The following is a 25,735-nucleotide window of genomic DNA, read 5'->3' as shown; positions in this document are numbered from 1 at the left end:
GCTTTGATTGAAGAATATCTCTATTCGTTATTTTTCGAATTTTCGCACACTACCATATAAAAATAATTTTGCAGACAGGCCCATTCGCGAAATTTAACCCCAGTGAAAGCTTACCCCATTAAAGTAATTAATAGCTTCATCATTAAAACAGTGACACATTAATACATAATTTTTTGGATTGACACGGATGTGGAGCAAGATTGGTCAGAAAGAGGAAAAGAAAAACCTTTTTTTGCTTATATCAGCATAATATAACAATAGGCAGACACTGTCCTGATATGAAAAAGGAAAACAGTAAACCATTAAAACAAAAAAATCATTTTTTCTAGCCTTATCTCTTGTTTATCATGTTTCCTTTAAGTATTAGTTCTTCAGTTTTGTCTCGATCTTGTTCCATTCTACAATTCCACAAGTTCCCCACAAAACTATCATACATCATTTTGCGGTTTACTCTAGTGAGTATGGCCTGCTCCAGCTCTGTCATTATGGCTTGCGATGGCATAAATATGGAATATCCCCATGGCAACGGACAACAAAACAACGATGATGCAAAAGATGGTAGGTAAAGAAGTGTTCTATAAAGAAACATTTATGAAACGTTTGATAGAATAATTCTTCCCTTGTCACGACATGGACTCTGGCAAAAGATCAGACTGAAATAAAGATTGTTTGCATACACGCCAACGTATTCGTGTTCCGTATTGCATGCTATCTGCGGTTTTGTAGAGGTCTGTGATTCAGACCAATAGCGCTCCGCAACACATACGTCATAATTATTACTTTTCACTTTTTTTGACATTTGTACGAGTTGCAATCCCACAATTCAATGCGGCTCAATTAAAGATACGTGCAAGCTGTTATATATCTTTTGTCAAACGATGCAATTAACGTGCAAAAGAGAGATGGGATTGATGGGATTGGAACTTGTACAAACACATCTACAGGGTGTCCCTAATTAAAGTATCGAGTTTGAACATGCGATTGAGTAGAAAAGTTTGTGTGTGTTATCGCTAAAATATAAGAATGTTCTCCATCACACAGGCTTATTACAAAAGGTAGTTACAACATATAAATTAATCGTAATGACAAAGAAAAAAGAGGAAGAGCTTAAAATACAATTTTGTGAACACGCACATAAAACCTTCTACTCAATCGCATGTTCAAACTCGATACTTTAATTAGGGACACCCTTTAGAGTATAGTAATGAATATGTCAAAAATAAAATCTATTTTTAGATTCAGCGCGGTGCGCTGTCATGGGACGGCAAATTTAAGGAACGGGACAGGAGACATACTGATAATTTGATTCTTATTCAGTTCTAAAATGTAGCACGGACACTCTTCTCGAGATGCATAAATTTATTGTTGTCCTCGTTTTCAAACAGATTTCATTGCTATAAAATTACATATTCACAATTATAATTGTCTTGTTTACACCTCATGAGACATTTTGAATTTCAAGTACTTTTGTTTTAGAGTTAATGTTTGCCTTTTGGGAATTTAAATTCGTTTAAATGTATAATTTTATAGCAATGAAATCTGTTTGAAAACGAGGACAACAATAAATTTATGCATCTCGAGAAGAGTGTTGAAAAGAAATCAAACTTGTCTTGGAAGGGGGGGGGTTTGTACCGGTGTGACGGGATCGGCCTTTTTTTAGTACGGTATTACGGGATTTGGCGAAAAAAGAGACGGGAAGACGGTATTTTAAAATCAGACGGTGACGGTGATTAGCATTATTTCTTGTCAATATTCCGGTATTTTGACTTCTACAAACCGGTGTGACGGTGTTATCATTCTTTTCAATTTTCGAGAATCTGGGATTCAGCCAAAATTTTGACGGGAAAACGATATTTCGAACCCCTACAACCCCCCCTCGGAACTTTACTTACGCTATTTGACGAAGTGTGTTTGACACCCGGGGGGGGCACTCAAGGTAAATGACCTACCAGACGTTCGGCCCTTAAGGGTAGGTTTTTCATAGTTCAGCTAGTGCACTGTAAGGGTAGGAAATTACAAAACTGCACCTGAACTGCACTGTAAGGGTAGGGAATTGTGATTAAAGGCCAATTTTTTGGTAAAATTGGTACAAAATTGGTCAATTTTGGAGAAAAAATTCCACATTTTCTTTGAAAATTGCAAAAATTTCCCCCCTTACGGGCGAAAAATTTTGAAATAGTGCACTGTAAGGGTATGATTTTTCATGGTAATTCACTGCACTGTAAGGGTCCGATTTTAGAAGCCAAATTTTGGGCCGAACGTATGGTCGTTTTCAGATCGAGTGCCCCCCCCGGGGTTTGACATCTACCATATTATTTGTGCCGCTGTACGCCACTATAAAAGACGCGTTAATATAAGGATTCAATTGTAACACATGTATAATCAGCCTTACTTTTCCATCGCAATAATAGGATTCACGCTTTGTGCACTTTATCAAAAGCCAGGCAAACCCGATTTTTAAGAAAATCTTAAAAAATTGGGGAAACCAAAGTAACTTCTAAAACTGGGGGAAAACTGCACTAAATCGGATTTTCATTTAAAAAAATTCGCGCCCATTTGCCCACTCACGCATTTACGCAAACTGCTGGAGTCATAATAAAACTACACTGGAGCAATAAATTTGCTTTGAGTTAGCTTTTGATGGAAACCAGAGAAAACAAATAAACGAAAAAGAAAAGAGGGAAATCTTACCATCAGCTGATGCAGAATTTTTCGAAGAAGCACAAATAACGATGTCCAATAAAATGAACAAAACAACGACCACTATCATGAATACCAACATCTCTGTGTAACTTTCTTGTAAATGTTCATAGAAAGCATAAATGATGCTTAAACCTATAATAGACAAATTGAAAATATTATATACTGTAAGTAAAAACAAAAATCTACTCCAGTGTGAAGTCAGTGAAATCTATCTACCATTTAACCTGGTGAGTTTTCAAACTTTACCAAGCTCTCAAATCATACACCATTTGAAACTTTCGCAATCTTTGCGAACTTTACCTTTTTTCGCGAAAGTAAATGGCTTGAAGTAAATTGTTGAAGGCGCCATTCGCGAAAGTTTATGTTCACAAAAACTTTTTAACAAAAATAGAAAATAAAACTTCTAGCCTAAAATAAAATGTAAGATTTATGGCACTTTTTAGCCTGTTAAAGCCTCATTAGTCAAAAAGACAAACGTTTCAATCCTGTTCAAGAAGTATTTGTCCCTTCAAGTCATATTTTTGTGTGAAAACTTTTTGTGTGAAATCTTTTATATCTTGATTCGTAAAAGTTTATGCTCGCTAAAAAGATTTTTTCGTCAAATTCGCGAAAGTGAATATCATAAATTTCGCGATTTTTCAACCTCGCGAAAGTTGCTGTTAGCGAAAGTTTGTACGCCTAAAGAAGTGTTTTCTTTTTTTCACAGTAAAAAGCGAGGCTTGGTAGACACAACAACACTTGAATTCTCTACTCTCTCCAGGTATAGTAGCAGAAGAAAACGAAAAGTATACCGGCTAATAACCACGCAATCATTCCAAAACTTCTATGAAACCAATTGAAAATGAAACGCCTGACATGGAAAAATACAAAAATAAAATAATTATTTTCATCGAGAAACGCCAATTATACAAGATATGTGGTGTAAATAATTTTGTGTCAATAAACCATTACAATCAACCCATACTACTTTCAGATTATCTTAGTGCTCGACACCAGAGACGCAAATCACAGGTAGAGCTATTTGCATTGTATTGAAAAAAGGGAGTTATTCTGTTACCTATCAGCATCCGGCGCTGGTCGCACCATGGCCATCAACGGCTGCAAAATAAAAATAATTTATTTATTACAATCAGAAAATTATATTTCACAGGTCCATCGACCTCTACGAAATAATATTAAAATTGATATCATATTGTTTAATCTTCATTTCGTCCAGTCGTCAGAAGATATGGACAGACTAGACGTTGTTTTGGTCTTGTCCTAGGTAAGAAGAAATAAGCCAGTCTTTTAAAATGTTATTAATTCTAAATTTTATAACACCCCTGTCTCACAGCCCCACTGGAACTTTTTTCCTCAGTGGGGATATACATTCCTATTGAATTCCCGATGGGGATGGAAATTCTATTGTTCCAAAGTTAAACAAGTGATACTTTTATGGACCTACCTGGTTATGCATTTAACACATATATAATTGATATCTAAGTGAGCGTGACCATTAAACAATCATTCAGAACACAAATAGTGACGATCTATTAAGACTAGTCGTTTGTTTCTTATAAAAAAACGTTTAGAAACCAAAATTTCATGCTCTTCAAATATTCTTTCATATTCAAGACTTTGTGAGCAAAAAAAGATCTATCTCATCAAAAAATTTAGTAATTTGGCTAAGAACATTGATGTATGCTTATTAATAGTGATTCTTATAGATAAACATACGTTTTTTCAGCCAACAAAATTTTTTTGAAAAAATCTACTTGAGCCATCTTTTACTTATGTACCCTACTTTCATGCAAAAAATCACCAAGTTTTCACCAAGTCCAAAAAACCCGTTTTTTAGCCGTTTTTTGGCCCAAATTTGCCCAAAAGTTTTTTTCGAAAATCAGGCTCCGTCACATTCGAGGGTTTATAGTTACACATATTTGTGCAAAAATTCAGAAAAAACTAATGAGCCAATCACGAGGAAAGCTAATAACGAACGATCGAATGGACGAACGGACGAACGGACAAAGGTTAATTTATAGGACCTCCACCCCACCGGGGTAGGTCCAAAAATCCAGAGGGGGTGGTTTTAGAGTACAATTTTTAAACATTGAGGATATCAAGGTCAATTTCCCAGTGGGCCTGAAATTCGAGGGCTTTTTCCCACCGGGGACGAAATTTTTGTCAAATTTTCTAGTAGGGCTGGCGTCCCAGTGGGTCTGTGACACACTCTGTTAAGACTTGAAAAAAATGTACATGATATTAAAGAGCTCTGTTGTTACCTGAATTAAGCCAAGAATGATAGCAATTAATCCCAGAATACCATGAGTTCCTGCACTCTCCTATAAACAAAGAAAAATAAATGGTTAACTTGTTCATGGGTGAGGTTTCCCATCGGAAGGTACGATTCAAACGTTTTTATGTTCTTTAATTCTAGAACTTCCAAATCCTTTGCTCTTTTTCCCTTTGGTAGAGTTTAATTTATCATATTACTAATATCGGGACGAGTTTAAAGCGAGTTTAGGTATATTTGCACTTTTTAGGACGGTGGAGTGACTGAATAACACGCCGTTTTGACCTGTGCCAAAACGAAAAATGCTGATTTACAAGCGTCCTCAGTCAGTCAGGATCAAGACAAATCAGAAGCTAACCGTCTCCGTCACAGAAAAACACGCATACATACAACTCGCTATTTCGGCAAGGTGACAATCGATGTCAAAAAATCAAAATTAATCTTGCCGATTTCCGGAGGAGGTACCATGGATCATTTACACTTTCGCCAAATAACTTCATCCCAATTTTTGAAAGAATGTATGAAAAAGGAAAGGGAATACACTCACAGCCCATCCTTGTTTTTCCACCAAGATGACAATGAAAGCGATGAAGAAAATAACAACACATGACATCATCAAACCTTGATGAAGCTGAAACAAAATATTTATCGATAAAAATACAATGAAATCTTTGCTCCAATAAGTCAGACATTCAGACCTCTACACTTTTTGTTTTTTTAAACAATTTTATAAGAACAATGAGACTCAAAATCGCCAAAAGATAAGAGCAGTTTAAGAACAATCCTGAGCCTAGAATTACTCAAATTCAAGCAATTTAGGGTCAAAGTAGTAAAAATTGCGGGTATAAATCCTAAAATACTTCAATTTCACCCTATAAATAAGAACAGGATAAAAACAATCTGAGGCTCAAAGTGCCCAATGAATAAAACTAACTAGTTCTTATAAAAGAAAGTATGCTTCATAATTCATATAAAAAACTTCTTTGTTCGAGCGTGAGCAGACAGACGTCTACTGTGTATTGTAAGTACTACTGGACACAACTGTAAACAATGTGGACATTACAGCTTTAAGCTTAACCCCTCCCCCGTTTCAAACGCTTAAAAATCACTCACAGGGAACCAAGCCGGTTTACCGGTGATTTTCTTTTCTTTAGTAGCTTGCTTCATGTAACGAGCCATGAAAATGCCGATAGTTGAACAAATTATCCACGCAACTACCATAAGGATACCTTGTAAAGAATAGAATAAAGAATAGAAATATTTGTTACAGTTACGGCTGCCAAAACCAGACCTGTATACGTCATTTTGATCCTGTTACGAAATCCTTCGGATTTTTGTCCATCGAATTTTATTGATCCAATATTAAATAACTTTCAAGCTCTGGACTTTTATCAAACAAATTGATAATTGAAAGCAAACTGAAGCAAACGAAAGTTAAGGCGAAAGATCTACCTTGCCCTCTCACTCAAAAGTTACGGATGGAAAATGTACAACGAACGATAAAAGTTACTTTCAAAATTTCCCTGACGGTAAGTTCGCGCAGTTGTTTTTTACTGATTTCAAAAGATAAATACTGAATACTGGTGTATATTTTGTATCATATTCCCCGCACTATACCGTGAGCTACTTCTTTGTCTTGCAGCATTCGTCCAGTAGTGGTGATAATTTCACCAGAAGCTTTCAGCAAGTCAAAAGCAGCAGTTGTTGCATAATCACCAAGTCCATGTCGACTTATTCTATTGCCTGTAAATTGTAAAATACAAAGCATTGTTAGTCGAGAAGAAAATATTTGGTTTACTGGTGCAAAAACTTTCGATAAATCAGTGAGATAGGTATGCAGGGGCGAATGAATACTATATGAAAGTTATGATATTTGAGATAGGCGAATTTCTATTCGATTAGCTGAGTAAAAGTAGAATGCAAATATTTTCCGATTTCTACTTCGAACAAAACAACCTATCCCCGGTATCATCGTTATTTCAACGTTTATCTAAAATGATTGGAACGTTGGATAGGCGCTGGCTGGACATTTAAGATCTTCCGGTGAGCATTACCTGATCCAGATTTTCCAAAAGCCACAACCATCATCAAGGGATTACTCAAATCGTGTAAATATACATTTCCTTGCGATGGTTTGATCGTTCGCTCATAGCTAAAGAGAAATGAGATGGCTGTTCAAAAAACGGTACTTTAAGTAGATAAACTTTCACGTGGAGCTTTTTTCGCAAATCGAAGCTCGATAATTTTCACGCGAACAAAATTTTAGCCTCTTCTTGAACTAATCTCTTCCATTTTCTTAAGGGTTTTGGCAAAAATCCTAATTTTAAATTTTACGCGAGGTCTTAACGAAAATCGCGAAAATTAAATCACGCGAAAGACGTATTTAACATGTTTAAGGATTGATTGTGCCTTGCATGACGGGCGGCTGTAAAATCCCACCCTTCATGTATTTTTTTCAACCCGTGATCCTAAGGCTTAGGTTTTTTCTCATCTTCGATTTACTGAAGAAAGCGGGAATTTAATGCGAGAGTTAGTAGATTGTCAACAAAGTACCGTAAAAAATCATTGAATAAAAGAAGAACTTTAAATCTTAAATGTTTTCATTTTCAAAAACATGGTGCAAAAAACTGAAACATGGAAAAGTTTTTTATTGGTTCAATCAAAATAGGGGATTCGGAAAACTTTCTATGTTTGGTTTTTGCACAAACCCCTGTAACTATGGGCGAGCAGCTCGTTGCTAAGATATTGGCTTGAAATCGAAAGTGAAACCACTGAAAACGAAAGTAAAATCGGCCCGCACTCCAAATCCCGTAATCTTGATATACATGTTGTTTTTTTTTATAAGCAAGTGTATGCCCCTTGGTCAGGCTCGTGTATGCTTAAGTTCTCAAAGCATCCAGGCATAGTTTATGCTTATTATATGCTTAAGAATTATGCTTATGATTCACCCCGAGCCAAGTTTTTTAATGAATTAAGAAATTTTGTGGGTGGTTGTGGCTGATTGTACCTTTTTTCTGGCTGATTGTACCTTTTTCTTGGTGGTTGTGGCTTATTGTACCTTTTTTCCTGGGTGGTTGTACCTTTTTCTGGGTGGTTGTACCTTTTTCTGGGTGGTTGTGGCTGGTTGTACCTTTTTTCCTGGCTGGTTGTACCTTTTCCTGGCTGGTTGTATCTTTTTCTGGGTGGTTGTACCTTTTTCTGGGTGGTTGTGGCTGGTTGTAACTTTTTTTCTGGGTGGTTGTACCTTTTTCTGGGTGGTTGTGGCTGGTTGCACCTTTTTTCTGGCTGATTGTACCTTTTTCTGGGTGGTTGTGGCTGGTTGTACCTCTTTTCCTGGCTGGTTGTACCTTTTTCTGGGTGGTTGTACCTTTTTCTGGGTGGTTGTGGCTGGTTGTACCTCTTTTCCTGGCTGGTTGTACCTTTTCCTGGGTGGTTGCACCTTTTTCTGGGTGGTTGTACCTTTCTCTGAGTGGTTGTGGCTGGTTGTACCTTTTTTCCTGGCTGGTTGTACCTTTTCCTGGCTGGTTGTACCTTTTTCTGGGTGGTTGTACCTTTTTCTGGGTGGTTGTGGCTGGTTGTAACTTTTTTTCTGGGTGGTTGTACCTTTTTCTGGGTGGTTGTGGCTGATTGTACTTTTTTTCTGGCTGATTGTACCTTTTTCTGGCTGGTTGTGGCTGGTTGTACCTTTTTTCCTGGGTGGATGTACCTTTTTCTGGATGGTTGTACCTTTTTCTGGGTGGTTGTGGCTGGTTGTACCTTTTTTTCCTGGGTGGTTGTACCTTTTTCTGGATGGTTGTACCTTTTTCTGGGTGGTTGTACCTTTTTCTGGGTGGTTGTGGCTGGTTGTACCTCTTTTCCTGGCTGGTTGTACCTTTTCCTGGGTGGTTGCACCTTTTTCTGGGTGGTTGTACCTTTCTCTGGGTGGTTGTGGCTGGTTGTACCTTTTTTCCTGGCTGGTTGTACCTTTTCCTGGCTGGTTGTACCTTTTTCTGGGTGGTTGTACCTTTTTCTGGGTGGTTGTGGCTGGTTGTACCTTTTTTCCTGGGTGGTTGTACCTTTTTCTGGGTGGTTGTGGCTGGTTGTACCTTTTTTCCTGGCTGGTTGTACCTTTTCCTGGGTGGTTGTGGCTGGTTGTACCTCTTTTCCTGGCTGGTTGTACCTTTTTTTGGGTGGTTGTACCTTTTTCTGGGTGGTTGTACCTTTTTCTGGGTGGTTGTACCTTTTTCTGGGTGGTTGTGGCTGGTTGTACCTTTTTTCCTGGATAGTTGTACCTTTTTCTGGGTGGTTGTGGCTGGTTGTGGCTGATTGTACCTTTTTTCTGGCTGATTGTACCTTTTTCTTGGTGGTTGTGGCTGGTTGTACCTTTTTTCCTGGGTGGTTGTACCTTTTTCTGGGTGGTTGTACCTTTTTCTGGGTGGTTGTGGCTGGTTGTACCTTTTTTCCTGGCTGGTTGTACCTTTTTCTGGCTGTTTGTACCTTTTTCTGGGTGGTTGTACCTTTTTCTGGGTGGTTGTGGCTGGTTGTAACTTTTTTTCTGGGTGGTTGTACCTTTTTCTGGCTGGTTGTGGCTGATTGTACCTTTTTTCTGGCTGATTGTACCTTTTTCTGGGTGGTTGTGGCTGGTTGTAACTTTTTTTCTGGGTGGTTGTGGCTGATTGTGGCTGGTTGTGGCTGATTGTACCTTTTTTCTGGCTGATTGTACCTTTTTCTTGGTGGTTGTGACTGGTTGTACCTTTTTTCCTGGGTGGTTGCACCTTTTTCTGGGTGGTTGTACCTTTTTCTGGGTGGTTGTGGCTGGTTGTACCTTTTTTCCTGGCTGGTTGTACCTTTTTCTGGCTGGTTGTACCTTTTCCTGGGTGGTTGTACCTTTTTCTGGGTGGTTGTGGGTGGTTGTGGCTGATTGTGGATGGTTGTGGATGGTTGTGGCTGATTGTGGCTGGTTGTGGATGGTTGTGGCTGATTGTGGCTGATTGTGGCTGGTTGTGGCTGATTGTGGCTGGTTGTGGCTGGTTGTGGCTGATTGTGGCTGGTTGTGGCTGGTTGTGGCTGATTGTGGCTGGTTGTGGCTGATTGTGGCTGGTTGCGTATTTTAGTATTACCCAAAATTAATTTGAAGTAACGCAATTGAACTGTGATTTTACGCAAAAGAAACGAATAAGATGCAGCTTACTTGGCATGGGTCTTTTTTCTGTTTTTTCAACGAAACCTTTAAAGCATTTGTTGAACTGTGCTTCCAAACGTTTGCTCCATTTGAACGATTTTTTTGCTGAAAGTCAATAAATTACATTAACTTACTAAGCCAGCCAAAAAGTCTCTACATCTCCCTCTTTACTTATACGACTTTCCTTTTGAAAAATGTTCCTTCCCAGAAAAATAAACCTTTCTGCTGGAAAGTGAAGAAGCAACTTTATGCAAGCATCCTTCTTTTTCTACCCCTCCTATTTTACGGCATTCATCTCCTCTTCTCTTTGTGGTATGTTTGTTAAGTTTCGCCAAATCCTATTAACAGTACTAACCCGGACAGTACTATCTCGAGTTTTTAAATATTTTTTATGGCACCACCTAACCTTTGGTACCAGATCAATTCAATCAATCAAATCAATTTCAAATTCATTAAGCCTCAATAACTTCGGTAATAATGTGTTGGGTCATGCTGTATTTGAACTTTCTGATTTCCGACATTAGGTACACCTGATGGGTATAAATGTTTCTTTGTTGTGCAATAAAATTACCCATCTCCGATGAAAATTTGAGCAAGTAGTAGTACACCCTACAGTAGATTGATAAAGCACCCCAAAAAAAGGAGAAGCAAAGAAGATAAGAAATATTAGTTCAATTTTAGTCGAAAATATTTTCAAGTTTTCAATTTTTTTAGTAGTGCACGGCACTAACCTATTTTGAGAGGATTAAAAGTACAAAAATACACAAATACACCTCTTACCCACTATGGCTCAGTACCCCTTGATAAAAACGCTACTTAGTTCCCCCTAAAGTAGCGTTTAAAAAACTTTCGCAAATTGAACTTTTCAAAATATTTGACGTGAGAAAAATTTAAATGATTCGGTCATTTTTCATGTTTTATAATATTCAAAACTTACATTGTATGGGATCTTCGTCGTCGGTATCAGAATCTGCATCGCGGGCTCTTTTACGTGTCTTTTTGTAACCTAAAAAAGAACGAAAACCTGTAACGAGTAAATACCATAATGCTCGTTCGAGGACTGCTTTCTGGCATATGAATTAGATACTCCCAGTTCGATTCTATTTGTCCCAAGGATAAAATTGGTATAGAAATTATGATGTACATCATACCTCTGGTTGCATCCTGACTTGACGAAGATTGAGCTGTTGATTGGGCAGCTAATGAACTTTCGGCAATCATGGACGAAGATGGAGCTGTTGATTGGGCAGCTGATGAACCTTCATCAATCATGGTAAGAAATGCCCCAGTCCGTGCTAACTGCTGTTCTGCTTGCGGAACTTGATATACGTGTTTATTGACAGCTTCTGAATGCCCGAAATGTTCGTACGTAAGGCTTCTATCATTTTCGTTCAAATCGAATGCACCAATGATTGAGGCTACTCTGTGTCTGTTTAGCGTTCCATTTACTTTCGCATCCAACCCAGCCTTTTTGCATGACGTGGTTAACGCTTGCCAGCCTCCAACATGAAGATTACTTTGACCAGTTGATGGAAAAACAAATTTGTTAGCAATGGAAACACCGGCTGATCTTCTAGTTTCTGTGTCGCAGAGGAAAATTAGCGCATCGACCGTATCGGGAGGGAAGAGAACTGTCACTTGATGATCCCCTTTGCCTTCTTGGTAGGTAATGCGACACACTGTCTTTATATCATCTATATACTTCTTCCTTGGTGCTCCTGGACGAAGCCACACCCCTTCCAAAGCCTCTTTCCATTGATACTGAAACAATCTTGCAGGCTCCCCACCTAAATAAGAGATAGCTGAAAGTTAAAGTTCTTAAGCACGGTAGCTTAAGGGTTAATTAGTTTTTGGGGGAGGCAGAAAACATGAAGTTTTTTGCAACGTAGGTACCGAACGTAGTAAGAAACATCTGAAGCAACTGACCAAAATAGGTTCCAGGCCAAAACATATGTACCAAAAGTCATCGACTAAAAATGTACAACTGAATATCACTTTGGCACAAAACCGACTTCTAATTGTGGATTTACGAGTAATAAATCAGAGAAGGTCAAACAGATTGGTATAAAAATGCGATTAGGGAATAAGAGTGTTTTTAGTTAAAATCAAAAATACCAGGACAGAATCAATGTTGTGACAAAACAGTTAAAAAAATATTTCTTCAAGGAAAGACTTAACAAACCTCGACGGCCATTGAACATTACCAGTCTTGCACAAGTTGCATCTCGAACTTCAACGTAACAACTTTGGGGTTCTTTAAATATAAAGTTTTCTTTCTTCATCGTATCCAATAGATATTTTCGAAGATCTTGGACCAACTCTTCATCAGGTAGATTCGCAGGCTTACGTGTAGCTTTGTTCCGTTTTTGTTTAATTATATAGAGTGCACCATTAAATATTTCATTCTCTACAAGATGGAAAACCTTTACAAAGTCACAAACATTTTCAGCAAGCTTTGTTTGACCTTCAACCAAAAAGTGTGCTTCAAGGATTTTGGCACCTTGCTTGATAACATTCTGAATTTGTACCTTCAGCCCAGATTTCATTTCCAATTCGTTTTCAGACAATGCTTCTATAGCAAAACGAAGGTGGCTGAGATGAAGTCTATTATACAAATAAGATAAATCAATCTGTTCTCCGTAAGAAATCCTAAACTGAATCAGCAAACGGCTCAACAGTCTCATTACAGATCGGACACGTTTTTCTGTTTCATACAATTTCTCTTCTTTACATTTGTTGCCATTAAATATTCTAGCCCCTACCACTAGAATGTAAGGATCAGTTTTGGCTAAAGTTGATACGTCGTCAATAATCATTTTGTTCAAGACTTTTTTGAAGTCATCCGGATACTGTGTGATCACTAAGTCTTTAACGGGGACCATGGGTATCATTACCTGTCCACTAGTCTTCCCACACTCTAATTGGTGTCTGGATTTGTATGCCTTGGATAAGGTTCCATGGCAAGATGCACAAATAACTACATCCTCTACTTTCACTTCCTCTTCGTATTTTGCTTTTCTTTCACGCATAAAGGTTGGTTTTTCCTTTTCCATCTCCTTTTGGTTATGTAGAAATATGCCTTCTTTTTTGAGCAAATCAAAGGCTTTGTCACGCTCTGATTTTTCTTTCTTATTCATCGCTTCAATGACAGCTTGTTTGTCCTTGTGTTTCAGCTTCAGATGCCGCGTCAAAGTACTCTGAGGGACACCACAATAGGGGCAGGGTCGGTGAGGTTTGGGTTCCTTCTTATTGTTAGACTGTTTTGTTTGTTCGGTTTTCAATGGCTCTGTTTGATTCGGCTCTGTTTGATTCGGCTCTGTTTGATTGGGCTCTGTTTGATTGGGCTCTGTTTGATTCGGCTCTGTTTGATTCTGATCCGTTTGTTCTGTTTCTTCGTCAGCGGTGTCAATAATTTCTCCAATGCTTTCTCCCAAACCAATGGCCGAATCATTGGCAATATCTATCTCGTGAATAGGTTCGTTTTCTTGTTCAAACTGTGCACACATGGCCTGAAACACAAAGAAGGAAGAGGCTAACTTTGTCAGTTCAACAACGGTATTGTGGAGTGATGGCCGAGTGATCATACGATCTAATAACATAAAAAGAGATCTTTGTTAAAACAATTCAACATGTTACAAATAAATCTTGTTGTAATCCTCTCCTCAACTGTAAAATTTAAGACTTTCAGGTATCATCCTCCTTAAAGGAAGACCTGTAGAGCGTAGAAATGTGGAAACGATTTGATGAAAACGCGACTCGTGGAGTCATTATGACATCTATTAAGACTAGAATAAGGAGTGCAAAAGGGCATACTTCCTGTTGATTCAATCAAAAGGGCGTCACAATCTTTTGAATCATCATCGCTTTCTTCAATGTAAACTTCTGTTTTACTTGTAATTTTGATTTCTTTTCCTTTTATTGGGTCCTAAAAAAACAGAGAAAAGTTTTTGTAGGTCGTGTGAAACTAAGATTAAAATTCACTCGAAACGTGACTTATTAACCTACTTCATTAACCTTAGTCTACAACAGGCTTTTTGGCCTTACTCTTGGTCTATAGGCACTCCTATTGGCTGCCACTAGTGACCCCCACTGGGGATTTGCTTGTTAATAGGATTAAAATTCATAAAAAACTTTAACAAAAGATGTTTATCAATAGAGATTTGAAATAAAAGAATGTTTAAAACACAGGTTTCGGAACTCTCTTTTGTTTAATCAAAAACTCAGTGCGCATGCGACTTATCCGAAGAATTTCAATACATTCAAAACCAGAGCAGTGCTCATATCCCGAAGAGTAGGAGTTTTACGCTCGAAACGAAGGAAGATATGACGTAGCATTCATTAACCTATATTTATATTATTTATGTGTCACAATGGGCCTCTTTCAACTAAATTATAGCGCTTTACATTCCTATCCCTCAATAAGCCAAAAAACTAAATGATTATAATTAGTACGTACCGATTGATAAGAGATTTCCTGTGGTAGGAACACGACACTATCATTGTCCGACGAATCCTGAAAGAAAATCAGAAAATACTTCATCATTCATTTTTCCTGTCATCATAGTTCACGAGTTGTGGATTGAGGCGGTTTTAGACTAGAGCTTACTTCTGGCTAAACTCTTCTTTTTGATGGTTTCTGATGACACTTAGTCCAGTGACTAGGAGGATCACCATTTCTACTTTCAAAAATGGCATAATCACAATTAGAAAATTCAACACAAACCAACGATCTAAGGCGCCCTGTTTAGAAAAAAATCATTGTCATCCATCGATCTCGCTTTAAAAAGGACTGGAATCCAGTAGTCCAGCTTACAAACCACCTAGACGGAGAAATCTGCCGAAACATTTCAAGTCACTCATCCATCCAGCGACTATCAAGGCTAGGTATAGAGTAGTCACTATAAAATCTAAAAATACGATATTGAAACAAACAAAAGATGAAACAAAAGAGATTAAGATAGCTACCTCAGCACCAATATCAAAATGTACACCAGAATCTTTATCTTCGAACTCATTAGCTTCAACCTGTGATGTTTTTTGTTCAGATACATCGACATCAGACAACAATTTCTTTTGATTGTGTTCGTCGACTTCAGAGTGTGACTTCATTAGCTCAGATTCATCAACATCAGACAATTTCTTTGGATTGCATTCGTCAGCATCAGACTGTGATGTCTTTTGTTCAGATACGTCAACTTGAGACAAACACTTCTTTTGGTCACATTCATCGACTTCAGAGTTCAATGATGTCTTTTGTTTAGATTCAGCTTCAGAGTGTGACTTCAATAGCTCAGATTCATCAACTTCAGACAATTTCTTTGGATTGCATTCGTCAGCATCAGACTGTGATGTCTTTTGTTCAGATACGTCAACTTGAGACAAACATTTCTTTTGGTCACATTCATCGACTTTAGACTTCAATGATGTCTTTTGTTTAGATTCAGCTTCAGAGTGTGACTTCAATAGCTCAGATTCATCAACTTCAGACAATTTCTTTGGATTGTATTCGTCAGCTTCAGACTGTGATGTCTTTTGTTTAGATACATCAGTTTGAGACAAATATTTCTTTTGATTGCATTCATCGACTTCAGACTTTAATGATGTCTTTTGTTCAGATTTATCAGCTTTAGACTGTGATGTCTTTTGCTCAGATACGTCAACTTGAGACAAACATTTCTTTTGGTCACATTCATCGACTTTAGACTTCAATGATGTCTTTTGTTTAGATTCAGCTTCAGACTGTGATTTCAATAGCTCAGATTCATCAACTTCAGACACAGATTTCTTTTGATCGCATTTTTCAGCTTCAGAACGTGATGTCTTTAGTTCAGATTCAGCAAAATAAGGGATGTTATTTTGTACCATCAGCTAAGGCGATAAACATAGAATCCAACATCAAATATTTATCTTTTATAAGCTTCGTCTTTTAATAGTAGAAACAAAACTTTAAAACGTTAGATACACTATGAATTGGGTTACGATTTAGTGCTCCTTGACAGGATAAAATTTTTAGAATTTTCTATTTGATTATTCTAATCACAACAGTGGGTTAAGGTGAAGTAAGTAAAGAAGCAATCTGATTGGCTGATAAAGAACTGGTAATTCAGGCTAAAAATGTTCATAGGCTAGTTTCATCATCAGGCTTGACTCTCTCAGCCTAGATTCGTCATTTTTTTATGGGAAAAATAAATTTTAAAATAGTAAGACAGAATCTTGTGTTCTCTGTGTTCTTGTGTCCACCACGATGGAAAAAAATAAATTCTAAAATAGTAAACCTGAATCTTGTGTTTTCTGTGTTCTTGTGTCCACCGCAATGGGAAAAGTAAATTCTGAAATAATAAGGCTTAATCTTGTGTTCTCTGTGTTCTTGTGTCCACCACGATGGGAAAAATAAATTCTAAAATAGTAAACCTGAATCTTGTGTTCTCTGTGTTCTTGTGTCCACCATAATAGGAAAAATAAATTCTAAAATAGTAAGACTGAATCTTGTGTTCTCTGTGTTCTTGTGTCCACTGCAATGGGAAAAGTAAATTTCAAAATAGTAAGACTGAATCTTGTGTTCTCTGTGTTCTTGTGTCCACTGCAATGGGAAAAATAAATTTCAAAATAGTAAGACTGAATCTTGTGTTCTCTGTGTTCTTGTGTCCACTGCAATGGGAAAAATAAATTTCAAAATAGTAAGACTGAATCTTGTGTTCTCTGTGTTCTTGTGTCCACTGCAATGGGAAAAGTAAATTTCAAAATAGTAAGACAGAATCTTGTGTTCTCTGTGTTCTTGTGTTCACCATAATAGGAAAAATAAATTCCAAAATAGTAAGACTGAATCTTGTGTTCTCTGTGTTCTTGTGTCCATTGCAATGGGAAAAGTAAATTTCAAAATAGTAAGACAGAATCTTGTGTTCTCTGTGTTCTTGTGTCCACTGCAATGGGAAAAGTAAATTTCAAAATAGTAAGACAGAATCTTGTGTTCTCTGTGTTCTTGTGTTCACCATAATAGGAAAATAAATTCCAAAATAGTAAGACTGAATCTTGTGTTCTCTGTGTTCTTGTGTCCACTGCAATGGGAAAAGTAAATTTCAAAATAGTAAGACAGAATCTTGTGTTCTCTGTGTTCTTGTGTTCACCATAATAGGAAAAATAAATTCCAAAATAGTAAGACTGAATCTTGTGTTCTCTGTGTTCTTGTGTCCACTGCAATGGGAAAAATAAATTTCAAAATAGTAAGACTGAATCTTGTGTTCTCTGTGTTCTTGTGTCCACTGCAATGGGAAAAATAAATTTCAAAATAGTAAGACAGAATCTTGTGTTCTCTGTGTTCTTGTGTCCACTGCAATAGGAAAGATAAATTCTAAAATAGTAAGACTGAATCTTGTGTTCTCTGTGTTCTTGTGTCCACTGCAATGGGAAAAATAAATTCTAAAATAGTAAAGCTGAATCTTGTGTTCTCTGTGTTCTTGTGTCCCGACGATAGGAAAAATAAATTCGATAGTAAGACTGAAGACTAACCATCCTAGACAAAGCTAGAACATATAAAAATCCAGGAAATCACAGCGCTATGACAAATAAAAAAGAAATACAGATATGTCTATAAAAACGGTTCAAAATTCATAAACTCTGTAACCCGTCAACAACATTTTTCCAATCAGGGCCGGCGAATCAATTTTGAAAGTGGAGGGGCCAAATAGTAAGTGGCTAAGGAGGCGCCACCATGGTTGGTTGGTTTTTTTTTCTGAGCAAAAAAGGGCCCCGCCCCCCGTTTCGCCGACCCTGTCCATGCAACATGATCGAGTGCAAGACCACGTCAATCAATTCTATTAACATTAACAACTTTCAAAGCTTTGAGAACACCACGGCCATACTCTCAGGTATCTAATAGCCACCCCCCCCCCCGCTAATTAATTTTTCGAAAATTTTCCACCCAGGACATTCTTATTCCAACCCCCCCCCCCGCCGCTTATTAATTTTTTGGAAAATGTTTTTGAAAGTTCACTCTTTTGTCCTAATTCTGCTGTATTAGCCTCCTTTTCAAAAATTTTCCACCCAGGACATTTTTATTCCAACCCCCCCCCCCCGCTTATTCCAAACCCCCGGCTATTAGGTACCCGAGAGTAGGTAAACTCAGGTGGCCCGTCTAGGCCGTCGATAGCCAGGACGACAACACTTTTCGAGGTAGCCTTTCAAAAGGCATTCTAGCAACATTATCAAGCCACGATAGCTGTCCGTGGAAAACATAGTAATCAATCTTTTTCAAGAAGGACGATCAAGAAGATCATATGTGCTGGTTATGTAGGGAAATACGTGCAAACGGTTTACCCTACACATTTCTCGAATACAGGTGTGGTGAAAGGTACGGAGGTAGGCTGCTGGCATCCACTAACGGATTCATGCTCCTTATAGACTATACTACCTAGGGTTTTGTACAGGTCTGCGTTTCAGACTAGTACGGAGGTGGTTATAAATTGATTCGGTTAGACACAAGGTTTCAGCATTGTTGTATAGTAAAATGGGAAGTATCAAGCTTGTAATTGCCGCACTTTTGGTATTAAATTGCCTAACTGAATTTAAGGTATTTTGGACATAAAACGAGTTAAAAATTTGAAATTTTGGGAGTTGTCGAAGCAATGTTGGCTCAAAATCTATAAGCAACTTTTGGGCTGAAATCTTGAAACCCCTTTGCAACTCCCGTCCTGCCTTAAGCCTAAAGTTAGGTTTTTTTATAAAAAAATGTTAATAGATATCCATTATGCTTCATCAAATAGAGGTATATTTCCACGGGGATAACACGTTACCTTAAGGGAACTAATTTTCGCGTTTTTGGGTGTCTACCGCAAAAGTCAGTTCCGCGAAATGGAAATTTTAAATTGGAATTCTTAAAAACCCCTAGGAAAATGAAAGAATTTAGGCAAATGAAATTAGAATTAGTTTCGCAAAAAGCACCAGCAATTTCATACCCTCGTACCGCGAAAATTAGTTCCAGCGAAAATTTGTTCCCTTAAGGTATTCGTTCTCTTTATTACAGAAAATAATTCTCCAATATATGGCTACTGGGGCTTGGGACGCTAACCTGATGATAACAGATTGTGTATTTTCTAGCCCAGTACGCTAAACCCTAAAGCTCTAAAGACGTGGGCGAAAATATACAATCTGAAGAATATGGTCGCGCGTTTATTCTCGGACCGCGTATAGAAGAATGGGCCCGAGTGCAATCTGGACAGGGAAGGGTGTCATTGCCGACAAAATTTGGGTCAGAAAAAACTTCAAAGGTTTCACGAAATAAATTTAAATATTTTGAAAGCCTCCAAGTCGCAAAGCATTGTGGGTTAGAATTTTAATTCCTATCTATAAAACGCACTTTTTATGGAGCGCCATTTTAATTTTAATAATTTTGGCGCACGACAAAAAGTTGACTGAAATTTTCTCATAGCGACATGACCATTTTCCTCAGATGTTAGTTTTCAGCGTGTTGCGTTAAAAAAAACTCCACAGCTGTTATCAGGTTATGGGACGCTGGATGAGGGCTAAGGTCGCTTAGGGAAAAAATCCACAGCACTTCCAAACGTTTGATTCTCTGTACCTTGTCCTTACCCCAGTGGGCGGTGGACTCCGGAAGAAAAATCATTATGGGGGTAGGGGGTCATAATTACGTGTGGCTTTATTGATTCTCACAAGGAAAACGGAGGTTTTCAGTACTTTAAGGGCAAAAATTCATAAAATGGGGGAAATCATATTTCTTTCGGCGTCTCATCCCCAATAAGGCTAATTTCACCAAAGATTTATTATACACTGGATAAACGACTCATAAAACGATGGAGAGCGATCATTGTATTTCCTTTGCTTCAGAAAACAATTGGTGTTCTAGCTTTGTCCGCAATTAGACAAGAAATTCAGGAAAAATGCTTATAGTGACACAAAATTTTCAATTGGAAATATCTTTTTAAGACTGCCCCCAGAAGAGCTGAAATTAACATAAATAAGACTTGAGTGTCTTGGCTCCACTGTGTCAACATTAAATTTCTTATACACAACACGTCTTTTGCATCTTTCTCGCAGTTTGAAACGTCATAACAACTTATAATTATCAATTAAGTGGAAGAAAGTTTTAACACAGATATCTGTAAAGCCCGAAGGGCTAGATAGGCAACTTTCTTGAACTTTAAGCTTTCTCCAGCAAAAAAAAGTGAAGCAAAAATTTGACTTTTTAAATTTCGTGCCGATGGATAGGATCTAGCATTTTAATTGTTTTCGGAGCACGAGATCAAACAAAGTAGTCGGCAAACGCTATTTCACATCTCTCAAACCGGTGAAATTGCATATTTTAGTCACGTGACTTTGGTAGGAAATCCTTCCAAACCTAGGCTTCACTTTTCGATAAAAGCCGCAAATCTAGCCCTTCGGGCTTTCCAGATCTCTGAGTTTTAAGTCTCTTTTGGAAAATGGATGAGTGATTTTAGATAAGAAATGCAATAAAAATGCTTCGAAAAATCATTTAATGAGGGAAGGAGAGTGAACAATTATATCATTACTGCGGACATAGCTAGTACACGAGAAATCGGCAAAAATCTGTTACTTGTATATCCAGTGTATAATAAATCCTTCTTAAATTTTATTTTATTTGTTATTGAAATTTCAAATAAAACACAAAAGCAAATTTAACTGAATACTAAAAGTAAAATTTGATCTTACTTAAGGTGGTTCCCCACTGGAAATGCTAAAATGCTCAATATTGGTCCAATAAACTTGATATTTGGTCACATGAAAGTATTTGAGGTAAAATAAATTTTTTTAAAAAAAATTTTCAATTTCCCTAATTTTCCTCATTTTGAGCATGATTTATTAGCCATTTAGAGGGCTCCATTCTGCAGTAAATGAAGGACGCAATTTAGTCTTAAAAGTCACTTTGATCACAAAACGGCGAGCACTAACGGCGAGCCTTGTCAAATTTCCTTTAAATCTTAGGCGCAAAATAACTCCTTGTGGTGGGTGGGGAAATTCCCCAATGACCAAAAAACTTTCCCAGAAGTGAAGTTCAACCAACAGGAAGTCTTTCTAGGTCAACTTTGAAAATGGTATTTTCCGGTGGGGAACCACCTTAATTGGGTCAGCTATTTTTGCTTCCCCCACGTGCGATTCTGAAGCTGTGTCCACGGCGATGCGAGTATATGAACAGCGGTAAAAATAACCTTATCGGCCCTTTACACCGGCCCTTATTGGCGTTATTTTTTCGTCGCTGGCGTAATAAGGCAGGGCCGGCGTATTAATATAAGGGGTGGTGGTCGAAATTAAATAATGGTCCGGCTAAGGGCTGGCGTGCGTCAAAGAAGAAGGAACGGTACCGTCACATTTAGTCCTCTAATAATTTAGTGCGTCCTATAATTAATTAATGCGGATTAATTATTTTGGCAAATAGGGGCTGATTTATTTTGGTGTTTATAATCCGTGAAAAGAGCCAGAGGAGAGCGAGCCAAAATGACACCCAAGCGAGCTAGAAAGCCTCGTGGATGATAAATCCGACCAATCCAGATTTCTCATAGAAAAGCGAGGGGAACTCTTGTAAATCTCAATCATTCTAATTATGTAATTTTCCTCTATCTAATTTTTAATGTGGTACGGTGGGAACGTCAACGGTTCAAAGTAATTTATTTCCTCCTATTATTAGTGCGTTTATTTTTTAGCATATTTTGGTGTAGATTTAAGAAATTGCTTGTATGGAGCTTGTAAAGCCGATAGAGCCTTCGGATGTTCTTCGGCATAGGTGTTGATGTTTGATGTCAGTAAACAATTTAAAAGTAGTTATATTTAAATCTGCGAAATCCGTGAAATAAATAATCCTCGTGAAAATTTATCTCATATCGCACGAGGGAACAAAGGCACAAAGGGCACGACCAAATATCTTTTAATTTTTCTGGACACAAGAACACAGAGAACACAAGATTTGGATTTGAAATTCTGTAATTGATAAAATCGGACACAAGAACACAGAGAACACAACATTGGATTTGGGAATTCTGTAATTGATAAAATCGGACACAAGAACACAGAGAACACAAGATTTGGATTTGGGAACTCTGTAATTGATAAAATCGGACACAAGAACACAGAGAACACAAGATTGGATTTGGAAATTCTGCAATTGATAAAATCGGACACAAGAACACAGAGAACACAAGATTTGGATTTGAAATTCTGTAATTGATAAAATCGGACACAAGAACACAGAGAACACAACATTGGATTTGGAAATTCTGCAATTGATAAAATCGGACACAAGAACACAGAGAACACAAGATTTGGATTTGAAATTCTGTAATTGATAAAATCGGACACAAGAACACAGAGAACACAACATTGGATTTGGGAACTCTGTAATTGATAAAATCGGACACAAGAACACAGAGAACACAAGATTTGGATTTGAAATTCTGTAATTGATAAAATCGGACACAAGAACACAGAGAACACAAGATTTGGATTTGAAATTCTGTAATTGATAAAATCGGACACAAGAACACAGAGAACACAAGATTTGGATTTGAAATTCTGTAATTGATAAAATCGGACACAAGAACACAGAGAACACAAGATTCAGTCTTACTATTTTGAAATTTATTTTTGCCATCGCGGACACAAGAACACGGAGAACACAAGATTTGGATTTGAATTCTGAAATTTATCAACTTTGAATTAGAATACGGAATTAAATAGCCTGAATCTTCGATAATAAATAGCCTGGATTTTTGAAAAAATGGATAGCCAATGAGATTCGAGCTTTACTTCTTCACCACTAAAGTTATCCTGCTTTGTTAATACAAATTTAGATGGGGATTTAATTAACAGATTGCAGGAACAGTTTTTCTTAATTCAATTTAGTAGTTACAGGATATTTTGATTCAAAAATGGGTGAAGGGGTAAATTGTGAAAAAAAACTTTTAGGACCTTAAAAATTACATTTCAAGTACAAATGAAACTTACCAAAGATTTTTTAATGGGCTCAAGATTTTCATCCTTAAAAAAAGAGTTTTCAATGTCTATAAAGATAATAGTTGGGGGTAAAAGATAGCGACATAAAGGGTGGCACCTCGATGCTGAGTCAGATAAATAAAAGCTACTTTTTTACGCAATGATAACCTCAAAGCAAAATGAAAGATCGAAAGTTGTTACATCTGTGACCTCACATTCTATTGCTTTTATAAACAAAAATATAGCAAAGTTGATTTCAAACAAGTTTGCAATCGAATGTTTTGATCTATATATAGATAACGTTCTATTTATTGTATGCATAAAAACATTCAATAAAGGCTCCTTGTGTGAGAAATGTGTTTTAAATATACGTTATCATTTCAAAAGCTTTTTTTAATATTGTTGCACTTGTTTTTCCATACACATGCGCATACTGATGACTAGTGCACATGCGTGAGCGTTTATGAAATATTTTAGACTCAGCATCGCCAGACCCTTCAATCAAAAGAAAACCTTTAAATAACAACGATTATCGCGGTGTACAAACAGATATGGAAAATGAAACCTCAAGTTGACTATTATAATTATTATTTTCACATTACCTTTGATCGCCATGCACAAAAAACATCAGCGTCTCCATAATCGTATCTGGGAAAGAAGATAAAGTTAAAATCCACTGGAGCATTGGAACTGCAATTCCATTTGCAAGACCCACTTGTTTTGAGAAATCACAATATTTTTATGTATTAGTTCTAATACTAGCATAGTAGCAGTTCCTTACAGTCAAAATAGTAAGTCAAGTGTTTTCTTAAAGGTACTCCCAGATGCAAACAAATCAAGGAAAATATTATGGAATTCCTGGATATCCCTCATTTCCCTTTCTTCCCCCACCAAGCTTGAAATTTTCACTCCCCCCTTGCACGAAAATCTTTTTCTCTACCTCCTATCTTCCTGGGGTAGGATTCTATTGATAATCTTTAAAAATGAATTCATCTTAACTGCAATAGCGCACCGCGCTGAATCTAAAAATATATTTTATTTTTGACATAATCATTACTCTCGATGTGTTTGTACGAGTTCCAATCCCATCAACCTTTTCGTTAATCTCTTTTGCACGTTAATTGCATCGTTTGACAAAGGATATGTAACAGCTTGCACGTATCTTTAATTGAGCCGCGTTGAATTGTGGGATTGCAACTCGTACAAATGTCAAAAAAGGTAAAAAGTAATAATTACGACGTATGGGTTGCGGAGCGCTATGTTAATTTATCAAAACTTACCTAATTTCAGTCCCAACTTCTATATCAGTCTTTGCAAATAAACAAAGATGCCAGTTTCAGTGTGAATCTTTTTGGTGTAGGCATTTGCCCTTTTGTGAACTGTGTCGTTGACAAATCTTAAATAGAAATTAGATTCAAGAATTAGGAATTGAGCGGTTTGGTAAACCAATACCAGTCATAAAAAGGGTACTTAGATTTCTGCAACTTTACAAGCATTTAGTGTAAGTACGATTTACAATTCTTGAATGCTTGAAAGCTTGTCAGAGCACAATTATACAATTAGTTTATAAAAGTAATTCTTACTTTCCAAGTTGCTTTGAACAAGTCGCATCCAGACTATGAAAATGAAACATAAAGGTTAAAAGTTGATCATCAAGACAACAATAACTAAGACCATGAAACCTCTTGTGCTAATCTTAATTCACATTGAAAATATCTTCGGCCCCAATTCTAATTCAAAGAACAGGGAGTAATGCTCTGATCATTCGTCCTTGCTCCAAGCTTCTACTATGGATTATACACTTTTACTCAGATCGGGGAAGTGCCTATTTCACATGTATTGTTTATATATATTTTTTTTAAATAAAATGTGTAACTTTAAACAACATGTAGTTAAAGAGGGTCACAAACAAAGAGGGGTGAATCTCTAGGGTGGCGAAACGAAAGCGGTAGGGGTTGTGGATGGCGAAATTTGCCGTTCTTTTTTATTGTTGCGAAGTAGGCACTTTCTCCCCCTCCTTATACTAAACATCTACCCAAAGAATTAAAATTTTTCATGGATATACACATAAATACTGACACTGCTACATTCTAATATAACTGAAACATGGTATCTCTAGAGGCGTGCTTAAGGAACACTTGCTTACCAAAATGTCCCATTTTTTCCTTCAATTCCAAAATAGATGAAACATCCCATTCCATCTTTCTCGTATCTCCTTTCTCTCTCTACTGCCTCTTCATACAAGATTCGTTCACCTAAATAATGTTCATGCTGGCTTAGTATATAGACATTATCATCTCACTGAAAGCAAAGTTTCTCTAGCTATAGGACATCAAATTTTATTGGAGCTAATTTTCAGGGTTTCGGGTGAAAACCAGGAAATTTTATTCTGAAAAATGATGAAAGAAATGAAAAATCTATGAAAGTTGGTTTTAAGAGTTACTATAATTTAAAATTATTCAACGAAACATAAGTTTCTATGAAAGTATGTTCTGTAAGATATACGATAAGATAATGTCTGTCTCTGGTGGACTTCAGATTCTATTGTCTCAGGTTTGCTTCAACTCTGCTTTATCCACTGAACTGAAAAATTGAACTTGATATTGATATTTCTTTAATTCACTTCAAAGGACTTGGCTAAT

The 25,735-nt window shown here is 37.1% G+C and overlaps 1 protein-coding gene across 10 annotated transcripts in view; it reads right to left on the bottom strand.

Moving 5' to 3' along the window:
• Positions 1-24: 24 nt before the first annotated feature.
• The window catches only part of LOC136801701 (putative ferric-chelate reductase 1), a 35,711-nt gene continuing 10,000 nt past the window's right edge, over positions 25-25,735 (bottom strand). The window contains exons 1-10 of one of the 10 annotated variants that reach the window (XM_067058351.1): positions 11,074-11,140; positions 7,030-7,127; positions 6,593-6,718; positions 6,089-6,204; positions 5,523-5,606; positions 4,965-5,024; positions 3,761-3,801; positions 3,495-3,553; positions 2,692-2,835; positions 25-575 (exon numbers count right to left, since the gene is read on the bottom strand). In XM_067058351.1, the coding sequence (XP_066914452.1) occupies positions 484-575; positions 2,692-2,835; positions 3,495-3,553; positions 3,761-3,801; positions 4,965-5,024; positions 5,523-5,606; positions 6,089-6,204; positions 6,593-6,718; positions 7,030-7,063 (756 nt within the window). In that variant the 5' untranslated portion in view covers positions 7,064-7,127; positions 11,074-11,140 and the 3' untranslated portion in view covers positions 25-483. Of the gene's footprint in view, positions 576-2,155; positions 2,335-2,691; positions 2,836-3,494; positions 3,554-3,760; positions 3,802-4,964; positions 5,025-5,522; positions 5,607-6,088; positions 6,205-6,592; positions 6,719-7,029; positions 7,128-7,982; positions 8,730-10,145; positions 10,242-11,073; positions 11,143-11,287; positions 11,924-12,318; positions 13,646-13,949; positions 14,062-14,592; positions 14,650-15,101; positions 16,005-16,411; positions 16,466-23,105; positions 23,139-23,695; positions 23,742-24,373; positions 24,490-24,676; positions 24,710-25,239; positions 25,349-25,735 lie in introns of those variants that run through there. The other 9 variants (XM_067058352.1, XM_067058354.1, XM_067058353.1 and 6 more) reach the window with 9 other exon arrangements.

The sequence above is a fragment of the Clytia hemisphaerica genome, unplaced genomic scaffold (genome assembly GCF_902728285.1).
Source record: "Clytia hemisphaerica strain Z4C2 unplaced genomic scaffold, Clytia hemisphaerica genome assembly, whole genome shotgun sequence".
In the NCBI taxonomy this organism is placed as follows: domain Eukaryota; kingdom Metazoa; phylum Cnidaria; class Hydrozoa; order Leptothecata; family Clytiidae; genus Clytia; species Clytia hemisphaerica.
The sequence above is the reverse complement of the archived record's forward strand: the minus strand, read 5'-3'. Positions and strand labels throughout refer to the sequence as shown.